Source organism: Takifugu flavidus, chromosome 17, assembly GCF_003711565.1.
Source record: "Takifugu flavidus isolate HTHZ2018 chromosome 17, ASM371156v2, whole genome shotgun sequence".
In the NCBI taxonomy this organism is placed as follows: Eukaryota; Metazoa; Chordata; class Actinopteri; order Tetraodontiformes; family Tetraodontidae; genus Takifugu; species Takifugu flavidus.
The window spans coordinates 2,447,411-2,463,726 of NC_079536.1; the positions used below are offsets into that span (position 1 = coordinate 2,447,411).

General features: G+C 45.6%; 1 protein-coding gene across 19 annotated transcripts in view; it reads left to right on the forward strand.

Annotated features, from left to right (window-relative positions):
- The window catches only part of LOC130513651 (collagen alpha-1(XVIII) chain-like), a 51,237-nt gene that overhangs the window by 10,471 nt on the left and 24,450 nt on the right, over positions 1–16,316 (forward strand). For 7 of the 19 annotated variants that reach the window (XM_057012509.1, XM_057012508.1, XM_057012513.1 and 4 more), the window contains exons 1-2: positions 1,146–1,241; positions 8,381–8,517. In XM_057012509.1, the coding sequence (XP_056868489.1) occupies positions 1,168–1,241; positions 8,381–8,517 (211 nt within the window). In that variant the 5' untranslated portion in view covers positions 1,146–1,167. Of the gene's footprint in view, positions 1–1,129; positions 1,242–4,384; positions 4,500–4,889; positions 6,418–8,380; positions 8,518–8,542; positions 12,197–12,276; positions 12,360–16,316 lie in introns of those variants that run through there. The other 12 variants (XM_057012517.1, XM_057012518.1, XM_057012519.1 and 9 more) reach the window with 12 other exon arrangements.

Sequence of the window (16,316 nt, forward strand, 5' to 3'; positions counted from 1 at the left end):
AGCCGGGCTCCTCTCCGCCGATCCTCGCTGTAAATGGGCCGTTTGTGCAGCCTCAGCATAGGTGCACAGTTGTAGGTCGCTGCAGATGCGCTGTCTGTCGGCACTTTTACCGACTTATGGTGCAAATTATATTTTAAATGGGGGAAAAAAAACAATTAAAATGAGGAACAAATAAAAGAAATAGCAGCAGTTATTCATTTGAGCCACTTGGAAAGCGTTGCACATGTCACATGTGTCACTGATAAAGCCAAAACCTCTCAAAACACATTTCCCAGCGTATCTTTGACTAAAATATTAAAGTTGTCACTTTGCCTCAAGAACAATTTCCATGGAAATCTTTTTCCTTCCTTCTATGTGAAGCTCAAAGGCTTTCTTCAAGGATTTATTTGTGTTTGAAGCGTCTCTCTTCCTGACGAGTCGGGACTGATTGATGTAGTTACACTTAGCAGAAAATATGAACTTGTCAAACTCTGGTCTTAAAATCAGGCGCCGAGGTTCTTGGCTGTGGCGCCGGGACCGTTCTGTAGTTTTTGAGCTTGTTTTTCCCCATCAGTCATGTTTCCCTCCTATAATCCAGGAACTGCAGTGTGGGCGACTTGCTGACGATGTCATCGGGCGTCCGCTTCACCGTTGACGGATGGAGGTCACCAACACTTCCCTGTAACCAGAGCACATCCTAAGCCAGAGCGAGCCCCCGGGGGCCCCTTGACAGGCTTGGTTTGAACTCAAAGTGACTGCAACGCGACTTCAAGCGATTTGGATCGTAAGTCGGAGGAGGTGGCAGACGGGCCGTCCTAATGTGGGCGCCAGGTGTGGCTCTGGTTCAGACCGATCGAGTGGGAATCATAGAGAAGTGAGAGAAATGAAGGAAAAACCTCATAAAGGTGGAATAACAAAGTGATCACGATACAGAGTTTCACTCCTGTGGTTTTATTTTGTGCGTTCAGTTCACGCAAGGTCAAAATTTGGCACCTAAAAGGGCGTATCGGTGAAATGAGGCCTTGGAGGTACCGTAAGTGCTCCTCTCTCCTTCCATTATGTTTCCTCTGATGCCACTGCTAACTGCTCTAACATCCTCCCTCCCTCTTCCATTTCTCTCGTATCTCGGTGACACGCCAAACGTCTCGTCCTTTCCCCCCCTGCAGCCACAGACACAGACGCACGGCTATGGTAATCCCTGTGGGAAAGGTTGTCGGGGTTCGTGCGGAGGTTTCAGAAGATAGAGGGAGCATTCATCAGCTGTAAGTGATATCTGCTGAAGCACACGGCTCAGAGCACTTTCAAAATGTCTCCCGATTCATCCCGGGAGGAGGAGATCGTCCCGAGGGGTTAAACCCGGGAGATTTTCTCTGACTGGATCAGGTTCTGATGTGTTTGTGATGGCCGGTCACATCCAATGCACGAGTCCTCCTCTTCAACGAGCCGTCTGAAAGGCAGCCAGCCACGGACGGTCTTGAGAAGGATTCCTCCCCTTTAAAGGCCTGCGACGCTCGCTCCACTTCAACTTGATTCATTTTGAAGTGCAGCTATGAATTAGTCCGGCACACGTGTCTACAAGGTGAAGATGATGAGGAAAACAGCTATAAATAAGTTTTCTGAATTATTTTTCTTGGATTTTCTGGTCCATTGATCAAAAGGAGTCTGTGGAAGCAATTACACCCCTTCTCTTGTATGTGCACATGTGTAGCTGCGTGTGCTGCCACATCTGGGCCATTAAATACTCCAGAACTAGAGTCCAGTTCAGTTTGGTGTGGCACACTTTGTAAGCGTTCTCTGAACAGAATAATTAAAAATGGTGTTTACTGGGTTTGGCCACAGAACCGTGTTATCTAACAGAGTTTACAGCCACCTTAAAATGTGCTGAACAAAGGTTTTCTCGCTGTTCTTTGTGACCGCTCCGCATTTCCTCAGCCCTGCAAACATAATCTAGTGTTTGTTGGCCTCTGATGGAGCTGCTGATAGAGTAAACAAGGACAAACCGAATGAATAAAAAGGCTGCGACATGGTCACACACACACACACACACACACACACACACACACACACACACACACACACACACACACAGTGATGTTTGTAGAGCACTGAAACATCTCTATAAAAGGCTGTGGTGACATTATACAACACTAAACATAACGATAATGGATGGTCTTCGTGCCGAGCGGCACCCGTGTGGTTGGCACTGGTACTGCACCCCAGAGATTCCAAACACGTTGCTGAAAATTATGTTATGTAAATTATGTAGACTCTATCACAAATAAAAGGCATGTTTACGCGCACTATTAATTCTGATAATTACCTAGCAAGAATGGGAGGAAAAGACAAACCATTTCGTGTGTCCGTCTTGTATTTTAACACGCGAGTAAGATCAGAAATAATAGCAGGTTATCAGCAGTTATGGAGTTTTGTTTTTTCTCCACTGCATTGTTATATCAAAACTTGCACGTGTGGTTTTTCCACCCCTGGAATAATGAAGGGACCACCTGTAACTGCTGCAACAGCTGGATGTCCTGTTGCTGTTTCCTTTTGAGTTATGGAAAAGTGCTGCAGGAAAGCAGGGGACCTGATAATGAGGCGGTCATCAGAGCACAGCTTCCTGGAACGGATCATTCTCCTTTAATAAAACCTCTGCATGACAGCAGATATTGCAGCCCTTATATTCAGCTCTCTGAGCATATATTTATGGTGCAATTGGACATTTGTTACTCGCATGTGAGCGTATAAATGGGATGGATCCCTTCCTTGATTCCTCTAATCATTGCAGCATCACAAAAACTCTCATCTGGAGTTTGTTGTAGTTTATTATTTCCCCAACTCAGTTCACACAAGTGGCACATGCAGGCGTACCACGACAGACCCCCCCCCCCCGCTGAGCCTAATACCCACCACACTCAACTTTAACGGCTCTGCTCCCTCTTTTCTTTTCCCTCATCATCTCTGGACATCAAAGCGGGTAAAACACACCGACGTGGTGCTGATGTGCCGGATGTGTGCTCTGCCATCCAGCTGTGGTCTGGGTTACATCTGTATGCCACCACCATCACAGGCTTTGCACAGAGGTGTGTTTGCGGTGCTTCCCAGCAGGGAGTGTGTTAGTTCACGGTGGCAGCTTCCTAAAGTCCTTAACACCCTGCTGAGGGAACACTGCTCCCTCGCAGCTTTTGTGTCGATGCTCACCGACACGTATGCGCTTCTCCGGAGCTCTGCAACAATTCTCTATCCAGTGATGTCAAATCTGTTGACGTCTCCATCATTGAGACGGTGCAGAGGAGATGCTCAATCTCTGTTTATCCCAGCGGAACGCTTTAGCCTGGAAGAGCTCCAGGGTTTCACAGGACACTTCAGATGTCCTACAGATCGCAGGAATTTCTGTCTGTAAAGTTTGTTCTGTGGAGCGGCTGAGCTGAGCAGGAGAGGCGAATCCCGACTTTAGGATGACCAGCAGTGAGTTTATTGCATGCTAGAACCACTTGTTTCCTCGTATATTGGTCTTATTTTAATATCCCTGAAGAATTTTGTGGTTGTGGTAGTTCCCTCAAATGTCTGTGCCAAGTATTCCATCTGAAGCAAGATCATGACTAAGCTCTTCGCTACGTATGGATTTATTGCCTAAAATGCTACTGCAGACAGCACACAGAGGGTAAATGTCTCCAACTTTTGGAGACAATGAAACACTTTCCAGCAGTAGGTAGGAGTCCCTGGAGGAATGGATTATATGCTGGGAAAGCAGGGCATCATGGGTAATCCTGTGAATAAAGGATCAAATGCAGCCCCCGGTGGTGGATTAACTCTGGGAACAGGCAAAATCAGAATTACAATCTTTGGCACAGTCACTTCTTAGAAATCTCAACATAACTGTTCAAATCATATTATTTCTGACCCCGCCAACTAATTTACAACTAAAAACGAAACGTATCTACATTATTCTTCACAGAACGTGGCTCATAAATGACTCTAATTTTCCCTTCTTTATAGTTTTCCTCCTCATCTGCTGTTTTATGCCGTATGCAGTAGTGGATGACATGTTAAACTTCTGTCTCATATAGAGATAACAGCTGATGTAATCCCTTGTAATAATGTAGATACTACATCAGACACCCCCCTACTCATATTTTCCCATCAAATGCGCACAAACCAGGATGTGTTCAGTGACACAGCCACTGTGGTACTACCTGTTACTATCTGTTGGGAGAGATAAGATAGGATGCAGGACATTAATGACTGTGTTATTGTTAAAACAGTGGAAAGTCTGGATCACTGGGAACCACCTGCAGGTAGCTGCGGTGATCAGTTCATGTGTGGTTTTTGTTGCTACTGTACAGGAGCAGCTCACAAAGCAACTGTGCATGAATTCCTAATGAGCCCCATGTGTGTCCACCTCAAGGAGCGGCAACCACAGGGCAGCGTTTGATCAACGCCGGAGAATCGAGGCTCCCCGTGGTGAAAAATCTGCTTCAGACCTGAGCGGACTGAGCTCCCCTCCCGTTACAAGCCAGAAGGTAAAGAAGTGGACAATAATTCATGCGGTGTTCACCCTCTGAGAAAACTGGGGCCAAGCCCAAGAAACCAAACATGGAAATACTTGTATAACGTTGTGGAAATTGTTAAATATGCAGCCAGTTGAGTCCCAAACTCGCCAACCTTGGAACATCAGGGATTTTGGCAGCTGGTCTCAAAGTGTCAACTGAAGCCAGATAACCAGATGAAAACTGACGATGGATTATCAGCAAAGAGGGATCGAATCAGAACTAATCAGAGAGATAAATGACGAGCTTCAAAATGCCGACGATACGTCTTGTTAACGCGCTTTAGCTAATTGGCCACCACCGATTGCCCCGCCCACGATAACATCCAAAGCTTCGGAATGAAACGAATGTTTTTTTTCCCAGACTGAAAGCAGCCGGTGCTTGAATAAACGGGAGAGGTGTTAATATGCTCAGTGTGTCGGGGGCCCACTGACGGGATGTGGAAACATCAGTGCAAATGTTTCTGGAGTCCACACACAACAGCTCAGCAGGTGAAGGTGAAAGCACAAATACAGCCAAGACTGAGTCAACAACAGCTGCACACCACAACAAACAAACTCAACCATCAGAAGCAAACTCCCACATTGTCGGGTTAATAAAATGTCGACTTTTAATTGGCCTCCGTATTCCCACGGGTGCGCTGTCACAAATCAGAGCTTAGCAACTAAACCTGAGTGCATCCACAGCAGAACTCATTATTTCCCCGTTGCTTGCGTCGTCTAGGCTGCGTAAGCCTTTGCACATGTGTGTAATGGAAATTGAAAGTAGCTGTCGGTGATGTGTCGGTCGTCAGGGAAAGAAAAGGTAACGTTGAACTGGAACAGAAGAAGGGAGGACGCGGGGAAAAATAACTGGCCTGTGAGAGGGAACCAGTCAGGCGTGGTGACGTTTTACAGAAATTCTACATCAGGCTCATAATTCCCTCATGGAGGGGGTGGTAATTACTGTAGGACAAGCACGTTTCAGGGAATTTAAACATTCAAACCCAGGTCATTGCTGGACTGGGCTCCGTGTTAGAGTCTCCGATCATTTTATAATCTAAAGTGCAGCCGTGACCGTGATTGTCAAAGCATCGCTTTGTTCCAACACCCACGAGGTTCTGAGGAAATGAGCTCGTTTGTCCCTGATAGATCAGGTGCTGAGGCCAGGCCAATATTCCAGCTTTACCCACATTATTGTCATTGCAAACACAGGGAGGGTTAAAAATGTTGTCGTGGTGCTGCTAGAGTGGACCGGGGAGTGAATACTGCAGAATCGAGTCACCAGTGCCGTCGTGTTGCTGCACACATCCTGAAGAGGAGGTGATGACGCCGCCTGCACCTGTAGTCGCTTCACTGACCTCTCATTTCTTCAGGTCTCCACTGGCTGTGAATTTGTAATGTTCTTTAAGGACTTGCTGTAAGGGTGCTTCCATATGAGCCTGGTCCTGCTCAAGATTTCTTCCTGTTCAAAGGGAACCTTTCCTGCAACTGCTGCAGGTTTGGGAGTCACGCATAATCTTCAGATAATCTCAACTGTCGGCTTTGGTGGTTTATGGCACTTCACACACCTATTAAAGGGGCTGTGGTGGTTAATCCATAATGGTGGTGACGTATATGTCTTTGTCAACAGATATTCATAGTTAATGAATGTACAATATGTGTTTAAAGAATCACCTGTTGCTTAGAATTATGCCAGCGCAGACTGAGAAGATTAGAAGTCTGAGAAACGGTCGGCTGCTGCGATGAAAGCCGCGACCCTCCGGTGACCCTTTTGGAAAAGACTCCTTTGTCTGACGCAGTCATCAATTTTAATTGGCTCCCAAAGTTGAGGCCTCGACACCTGACGTCAGCTGTGTGGCTTTTGGGACGGAGCGCGCTCACTCCGTCAGGCTGGCGACCTGCGCTGAAAGGTGAGTGCTTAGCCTTTCATCATGCTCTTACCCCTCAGACTTTACCATAATAAAGCACCATATGCACTCAGGCATGTCCTTGAGGAGCGACGTGGGGAAAATGAGGTGTCAAATAGTGATGACAGTGAGCTGAATGGCGTTCAAAGATTGTGGATGATTTGTAGACGCAGAACAAAGAATCTATCAGCCTTTTTGCTTTTGCTTATTTGCTGGTTTTATTAGGGCTAACAGATGTGCAGCTAGGCTATCGTTGGGTGAAGAAGACGACGTTGTCATTTAATAATTGCTTGCAGAACAAAATTTCAGGGTCAATGTGAGGCAGTGCGCATTAATGTACGAGCACTCGCCAGCCTTCAGTTTCAACTCATCTTAACTGACAATCTGAGACAAATTGTGTGCGCTCCATTAAAATCTTTTGGCAGCAAAACCAACTTAAATGACCTTAATCAGATCCTTTTATTCCATACTAACAGATTTTAAAAGGAATTGGCCTGGAGACGTTCTTTAGAAGTCCGGAAACTGTCACGAAAGTGTTGTCTGGCTTGCAGATGCCTTCTCAATAATCAGCACCAGAGTTGCTCTCCAATTTATTTATTTTTCTGACTTAAAGCAGCTCAGTCGATATTTGAATCCTGCGCTTGTTTGCATGTTGCTGATGATAAGCTGCTGCTCGTGCTAACGTTATAGGCTCAGATGATATCCAGGACCAACCAGAAGCAGCTATTTGAAATCAGCCAGATAACTGAGATGAACAGACATCTTACTGAAGGGGATGGAGGTTGTCAGCAACCCTCCACTTTTCAATAGAAAGCGCTGCCACTGCTGCCAAATGCACTTTTCTGGCATTGTAACTGTTCCCAACCAGTTGTTTACGCTCTTATTCACCTCCAATAAGAGCACAAGGAGATGGCAAATACCACCAGACTGGCCCCTAACGCACGTTTCATGGAGTCTTTTTTCCTTGAAGCATTCGTCCGACTGCGATAACAGTGGCGATGTTTTCTTTTGGATATCGTCTAAAATGCAAAAACAAATTGTCTGTCTATTCTTGGACATTGCCGAAATTGTTTCTGCAAGGGCGGCTCTGGAGATAAACCTAATCTCACCGCTGCACGGCCCCGTTGGCATCGCACTCATTGAAATGTGTCACGTGTTGTCACAAATCCTCCCGATCGTCATGTTTCCCTATTAATAACTCCTTCGGAAAGTCACAGGAACAGAAGTGTTGATTAAAAAAAAAAAATCACAGCTGAATTCCAAAAGCGGTATTTTTCGTGAAAGCTCTCCCACCCGGGGAGGTGATGATGCTCAGAGATGCTTGAACAGTCGCGGCTTTATGGAGGGAAATGTGGAATATGTTGGCAGAGAGATGACTGCATGCAGGAAGGTTCCAGGGAAAATATTCCCCTCGTGCCTCCGCCACATCTCTGTTTACCAGCCCTGTTTTCACTTCGGCATTAGCAGAATGGATAAAGGCTGGCAACACCTGTACACACACACACACCGACATATTTATACACAAACGGGGACCGTTTGAAAGGGTAACGTCCCATTTTTTGGCATTGCTTTATCTTAAAGGGCCTCGTCTTGGTCGTGCATGCTCACACTGTAGGGTTTTATTTTTGTTTTGTTTTTTTTTATAAAAGTTAAATGCACCCTTACATTCCAGATTGAAGAAGATATTCTTGAGATGTAAATGCTGTCAAAGGAAACCCGCTGTTATCTGTGTAAACTGCTCTGTTTCTAACAATTATATTATACAACTATTATATACAATCATGCATATATATACTATTATTTGGCAAGTGTAAACAGACACCAGCAATCTGATTTTGGAACTATCCTAATGTGCTAATCCCTGTGCAAGTTCCATTTTCCATTTAAATGAATCTCAATCTTATTCCACATCGCTCTGCAAATTTTTCCATCTTAAATTTACACTGTTTTTAATTTCTTTTTCCAGAAGATTAAATGTGCAGCGGAGGATGGGGAGAAGCAGGCAGAGGAGGAATGCTCCTAATCTCCTGCTGCTCATTGGAACCATCTGCAGCTCACCCACGATCACCTGCACATCTGAGTTTGATCCCAGACAAACAAAAGGTGGGCCTCCCTCACAGTCGCTCAAATCCTCTGTAAAACGATATCGACATCCCACGCTTCAGGCAAACATCCCATAAATGTCGGGAAGAATTTCTTTGGAGGCCGAAAGAGATAAATGTAAACCAAAGTGTTGCAGCCCACGTCCATAAAGCTGTTGCTGCTGCTTCATTCACAAGCAGAGAAGGTCCATTTACGTTCCTCCTTCTGCAGCGTGCAGGATAAATATCCCCGCACTCCACAAAATGAAACACCCACCATGATCAGGAATTCTTTTTCCAATCTTTTTTCCCCCGCTCGGAGCAGGAGCGCCTGATGAATGAACAATGCCTGGCTGCTGCTGCTACTGAACCCTTGCCCGTCTGCTGAGTCCATACATTTGTTCTGTTAAATTGCACACAGTGGGAGGATTAAATATAATGGACTTTCACTCAAGCACACAATTGTGTCATCACACGGGCTAACATGCTGGTCGTAATCCTGCTGAAGGGTCAGATTGAATAGGATTCCACCTGGAAACCTCCATTCTGGCGCAGTCGGCTAGAAGATGAATGGGATTCAAAATCCCACCTGACAACACGGGTTCTGTTTTCTTGTAGGCCGTCGACACAGGTAAAGAAATATGTGAGCGCAGTTAGTTTCTCAGCAACTTTTTCCATATTTTTTAACTAGAAGTTCCGCTGGAAAACTTGAACTGCAGGGGAAAAACTAATGTGATGGCTGCGCTGATGGCCCAGAACGTTTTACTGTATATTACTAGAATTTCCCAAGAGCCCCTCTCACACCCCCAGGTTTTATCAGGCCTCCCTTCACTGGCTGCATGTCCATTTTAGAATGGATTATAACATTTTATTGACCACTTTTAAAGCATGTTTGGGTCTGACCCCCAAGTATTTTGGTGGGTTGATGATCTGGGCCTGAGGTCCAGGAAGGTCAGAGGTCATTAAATGTGTTTCTGGTTTTGTATGTGAAACCACAAAGACGAGGAACAATTGTGCTTGTTTCATCTGCTATTCACTGGCCAAACACAGTTATTTAAAGCTCAACTTTCCCTGTTTCAAAAGATCCTGACCTGGTAGCTCATGTCCCTGCCAATCAATCTGGGCCTGAATGGTGGGCTGCCGCCGTGTTTTCAGTAGCCTGGCTGCTGCTTTTTGTTTGGATTTCAGCTCCTAAAAACAGACACACACACACCAAAAGGCATGGATATTTTCTGTGGGAGCTGGGACGCACACATGCACCACCAGCATCCCTCCCCAAGAGTTTTGGCTTGAACTTCGACCCTCCGAACCCGCCCCCGGCTTTGTGATGAAGCCTCATAAAGCTGCGGAGCTCTACTCCCAAATCTGCCAGTTCGTGTCACTCAGAGAGAGCGTGTGAAGTGAAAAGCCAAGAAAAGGAGGAGAGAGGGAAGAAAAACAGACACCAGGTTCTTTCTCAAAATAAGATCGTGGTGCAGAGACTATTTTCTGTCTCTACTGTTGACAGGAGAACTCAAAAAAGGAGAATTTGATTGAGAATGCTCTCAATGAACATGATTTTTGTGTCATTTTTGAACTTCTTTCATTCCCAGCAACAAGCTATTAATTCTTCTGAACATCTGAGTCTAACACAGCAACAAACCGTTCAGCTCCACAACATGGAAATTCCCTCAACACGCCCGGCTGGCACAGGAACCTGGGTCATTATTGTGTCTCATGCCAGTTGGGGAAGCTGGGTCTGGTCTCAGGGTGATGACAATGTGCTATTTTACTGACTCATTCCGTGGACACAGAATAGAGCACTTTAAAACTGCAGCCACCCACAAGCTGAAGCCCCTCCGCTTCACTTGTGTTTTCTTTGCCAAGAGACAGTCTTTTGCTCTTTTCCTCCTCATGTGTCACACAGAAGAGTCTTTTCAGTCTAGAAGCAGCTCTTATGACATCAGACATGTTTCCCTCACGTGGAATCTTCACATCTCCTCCTGCTGTTTTGGAATTTCAAACGTAGCTTAAGTTGTAGGAGCAGCTCAGCAACACAGTGGCCCTGAAATGCTCCTCAATGCTATTCCTGTATCTGGCTTGGGTTCCCCTTAATGGATGGAAGGTGACACCAGCCATGTAAGAAACTTGACCAATGTGGTGAAATCTGTGTAAAATCAATGAAGGGAACAGCATGGAGCTCTAAATGAAGGCCTCAGGTGAGCAGCCTGTTTACAGCTCCATCACCTCCCTCGACTCAAGACACTGACCCGAAAGAACGTCTGAGTCGGACACCTGCAGTCCCTCAGCCGTTGAGGGGGGGTGTCCCCCTTTCAAACCTGCGTGGATGATTAGGAATGCCAGAGTCAACACGCATTACTGGGAGCCATGCTTCTCTTGTTAGTTGGCTACTATTCTTAAAATTAGAAAAAAAATGCTGGAATGTGGACCGTGAAGGTGCCGGAATTTGATGGTGGAATGTCAGCTGGCAACACCGCTGGTCAGACCCACGAGGTCACTGACGCGAGGACGTCTTATCAGCGTTAGCGCCTCCTGAACGGCATCTCGCGCAGGCGCGTTATCAGTCTAAGCTGCCAGACATCAGGTCCAAACACGTCTTTATCAGTCTTCCTGCTAAACTGGTGCTTGTTCCTCTTGAGGTCCAGACATCGTGGCAGATGATTCAGTCTTGGCATCTTCCCAATAGACCCCCCGAAGGCGCTGTTTATATGAATGTCACTACAAGTACAGGATTTCCTTTTGTTCTTGATTAAATGTTCAGAATCAGGTTTACTCCACAATTCTTCCAATTGGGAATTTAGTATTTGTCCAAAGGGGTGGAGATCCTGGGAACAAATGGAGATAAATGTCCTACTTTGTCCTGGACATCTGCAGATCCTCCAGCTGGACGACCTGCTTGAGTAATTGGAAGCCCAGGAAAGTGCTGCAACCATGATTGATTCTCATATAAATTAGAGGACAAATGTTTGTCTTAGTGGCGGAAAACCCTTAAGAGAGACAGTAATTTTTCTTTTTATTGCACAAACGAGGCCTGTGGCCATCTCATTCATTTAAAAGAGCAATGTCCTCGCTGTTTTGGCCGGTAAAGCACATCGGCAGGTTTCCCAAGTTTACATCCCTGCTGCCTTCTTCCTATTCAGACGTGGAGGACCTAGGGGAGGGGGCCAGCTCTTCCAATCTGGCTAGAACCAATGCTGCTAGCATAGATTTTTGAAGATGTCTCCCAAAAATCTGGTATTTTCTGCTCGTGGACTGGATGCAGCAGCTCAGAAGCATCTCCTTCCATGGGTCAAGGTCGGAGTGCTCAGAAAAGTTCTGGCAAAGTTAGAGAACCCACACCGGTGATGAGGAACGGGGGGAAGGAGGATTTAACTGGAGTGTGCTAATTTGTATTTGGAGTTGTGATGTCTGAGGGGAGGGCTAGATTAGAAGGCCGTGGTCCACACGGAGACAGGAGGAGTCAGGTTTCACCTTCAGCCAGGGCCCCTCGAGTCTGAGGCACTGAAGCTGTCTTTGTTTGACCGGGACCCAGGGAGAGAGAGTATAAGAGAGCAAGAGAGGGAGGAGATTGAGAAGAGCAGCAGCCTTTTTAGAGTGGAACGAGTGAGTGAGGCAGAGTTGGCTCCATCGCTCTCTCTCACTCATGAACAGGACAACTTTAGTTTGGATCTAGACTTGCCATCACTGAAGATGAATTTACGGTAAATCAAAGGCACTTTTTGATTCATTTGTGTGAGGAAATAGTTTAACTTCCCAACTTTCCACTTTGTTGTTCATGCAGCATTCCTCCCTGGTTCTTTGGATTATTTCTACCAGTCCTCCAGTTTTGCTGCCATCCTTTTTCTGCCTATCAGCTGCAGGACGGTAGGTGCCTTCTTCCCTTCTGTTTCACGCTCAGGATACAGCTGCTGAAACTTTGTTCTGTTGCCCTGGAAACACTATGTTGCATTCTTGGAGAGTGATGCTTAAATGGCCACACTCACGCGCTGCATGGATGTTAACATGAACTGTGTGGAAGCGTACTTTAATATTCATAAAAATTGCCTAAACTATATTTTGTTTCTTGAAGCTATTCAGGTTCAGGTTGTAAAAGTCTTCATTACCTGAACTGGAATCCTCTGCTTTCATAAAAACCTGTTGACATCAGGGGGCTTGAGGGGGATCACCTGCAGGCTTCTGTGCTGGATGATGGTTTCAATTATGTCTCAGCTGTTTCTTTGAGGCCCCAGATTGTTTTCACAGCTTTAGACTAGATTTTCTCCGAGATGAATGGATCAAGCCGGACATTCAAACATGTTCCCAATTAGTGCTCAAGTCTTTGTTTTCCATTGCTTTTTTTTGGGGGGGGGGCAAACATCAGTTCATACCCTTTGAGTGACAGGTAGTCAAAGCGCTGCACTGGTGATGATGTCATGCTGCCCCTGGTGGGCCTTGGAAGGTCCCTGATGGAGAAGATCATTTTTGAGATGGACGGTTTTTGTCACCCTGTTGGAATCCTGACATTTAATCTTTGTGCATGTGTGTGTGTGTGTGTGTGTGTGTACAGTAGATATGCTGACCTGTCACCACTGCATGGTGCTCCATGCCACAAAAGCTGCATTGTTTTGCCCCGGGTCAAATAATTACAGGGTCTCTTTAGCTAGTGTGGCCTCATGGAATTTACTTGTCAAATGTGACATTTGGGAATAAAACGCACTTTGTTTGCTTGCAGCCAGAACTGTGTTGTGTGCGAATTTATGCTTTGGGAAGGAGGTTTGATATATTGCAGAAGTTGACAGCGAGAGCGCGAGTGCGAGGAAGTGGGCGGGGCTTGACTTGGCTGAGGAGATGAATGCACATGCTGGCTCACTCCTGCAGACGGACGGACAGAACCAGGGACAGATATTTCCAGACGGCAACAGTCACAAATGTGGAGGGAAAAGCTAATGTTTCACGTTGCTTTTGTCAGACGCGTCTCTATTATAGGGCATCGCACCGCTGTAGCTCAGAAAAAGCCCAGCAAGGAGACATTCTGTCAAGGCAAATGGATCCTCTCGCACACTTAGAAAGCCAACTGTCTTTTTTTCTTTTTAATGGATAAAGAACATTTTATCAAAACACACACGTTGATGATGAGCTCAGTGTGACATGAACACGCACGGGTGACACACTTGTAAATCTCCCTCTACCACGTCAGCAAAAGATAGAACACACATGTCAACATGCCGCTTGCTCTCATCTGATGGCGTTTCTGTTCTTGGTTACATTGTTCGTGTGGGAGAAATAATCTGCACGTGCACACAATGCACAATCAATCACGCTCTGGAAGATCACACTGGGAACTTGGGGATGATGACAAAACGATTAGCAGTAATGAATCAAACGACTTGGCTGGCGCTCTGATTGGTGGCTTTGATGATTGCGATGCTTTCTAGCACCTCCAGCGTTTGACACGTGCACGCATTTCACTCGTTCCTCATTCCCATCTGAATTAAATGGGTCAGCGGGATCATGTGATCGCGAGCTCTGAAGGAATCGGGCCCTTTGCAGTTGGATGTTTTTGGAACTGTGCTGCGAAGCTGCTGCTCAGCTGAAAAACTGCCTCTGATTTGCGGAAGTCTTACATCAGCAGCCTTCCGAGGAATTCTTCAGTTAACACAGAATAGGGATTTCGTCCAAGTAGGCAAAAGAAAACAGATTCTGAGGAATGATAATGTATGAAACCCTAAAATTTGCTCCCATTCACCTTCTCTTGTTCCATATTTACCAAATAAATCAGGAGGGAGTGAGGTGATCTCCTGCCTGGTGGGACTCTTTATCCAACAACGATTTCCTGAACGGGCATGAAAAGGAGGGAGGAACGTCCCGGCTCGATTTAAAATGCTGGTCCGCTTTCCACATATGGCAGCGGGAATCCACCTGTGGTCTCGAGAAGTGTGACAAACAGGAAACCCGCTTCCCTCTAAGTGGGTCAGTTCTGTCAGGCTGGTTCAAATTGAAGTGGTTTGTTTTGAAAAACACCTTTCCATGGATATTTGTCCCGAGGATCCGCGAGTATAAAGTCTGTCACCAATTATCTGAACAGTATGACTTCACTTGGGTTTAAAAGTGGCCAGATGTGTTCTTGACCACGCGGGCTGCTGCTCGCCAGTGCCACTTCTGCAGATGTTTCCATCCTATGGTGATGCAACTGTTTGGAGCTTCAACACATGCTGATATCTGGAGCGGTGAGCAGGAATGAAAATATTTCCTGCTGACATCCTCCCTGAAGAGATGGACAGAAACGGGCAGATAATGTACTGACTGCTCAATTAAATAGAAACTTTTTAATTCACTGGGTGTGGCAGGAATCTGAGAAGTTGGGGAGCGAGAAGTCCAGTTTAATAGCAACAAACTGGGTTTTTAGCAGCCTGCTTTGCTGCACCAGGCTGCTCGAGGTGCATCCATCAATGGATCGTGTGAAGGGTTCTTGAAGTGTTGAGAGATGCTATTAAAGCACAGCTGGAGTCGTTTACGAGGGATATTCTGCGTATTCTTGGCACACGAGTTGTTTCCATTTTTTTGGAGATGCAAATGTGGAAGTGGCGTCGCCTGTCAGAGCTCTGAGCAAAGTTTAATGTTGTTGTGCTGAGATCCAGGTGCTTTATTACCGGAATCTAAACCTAATAAAAGCCGTCTTCCTGTTTTCCTTTAGCATAAACAGGAAGTGATCTGCAGCTGGGACAAAAGAAGCTCCTGTTTTGTCCTGTTTGAATTAATGTGACCACAGGTGATGTTTAGGGTGACACGTTTGTTTTTTAAAGGATGAAAGCAGGACAGGACAGGATGTGTTTAACACTCACAGAGATTGTCATTCATTTCTACTCAAATCTTAATGGATCGCCTTTTTTAAATAAAATCCAAATCTGTTTCCATTTAGTGAACAAAGTTGACAACGTTCACTCACTGAAATCAAAGCTGTGTGCGAAAACCCACTTTCTTTGATGTGGTCCGCTTTTGTTTCTTGGGCGGATTTAATACCTTAATTTTTTAATCCTTTACGGAGTTTTATTGTTTTGGTTCGAAGTCTTAAAATGCATCTCAAGTTTTAACATTTTGATGCCCAAACACGTAATATCAATTTAAATCAAAGTATTATAGAATATAGGAGCATTCGGGATGGCACGAAGGCTGTCGTTAAAGAAGCTTTTATCACCGGTTTTGTGCTGCCATTAATGTAGCGATTTACAGCCTGGCTAAATTTCAGTGAGGAAAACTGCAAAAGTGACGCACGATGAAAAGAAAATTCCGCTGAAGACCGCTGTAATCATGGCCGCGGATGTTAAGCCTGCTTGTTTTACTCAGTGGAGTAAAATGAAAAAAAAAAAAGTCTGCGCAGGGAGTTAAATAGTCGTCAGAGGATCAGAAATTCAAATTTCAAATAGCTTGACTGGGTGGTGGGTGAATTCCTGGCATCGTTTAAAAGGTGGAAGCTGTAACGGTTTGGACAGGATGGAGCGTCAGAGCAGAGAGGATTGTGGGTCTCCTCCCGAGGTCACAGAGTCCAGATCAAACCCACCGCCGAGTCCTTAACGTGCCCCACCTCAGACAAAATTAGCACATTTCTGCTGTGTGTTTGTCCTTGTGTGTGCGTCGTTTGACAGGGATGCGGAAGCATTAATGGATTTATACAGGCTTTCCCACTACTTAATCACCCTTTCCTGACTTTGTCTTTGAAGCTGGTTGTTATTAAAGATGGGAGATAAGAATGTTTTAGCTCTCACCCGCGAAAAACCCAAGATAACATTTTATTTAAGCTTCTGGTTCACTAAAATGGCTCTGAAACAACATGGATGATTATCT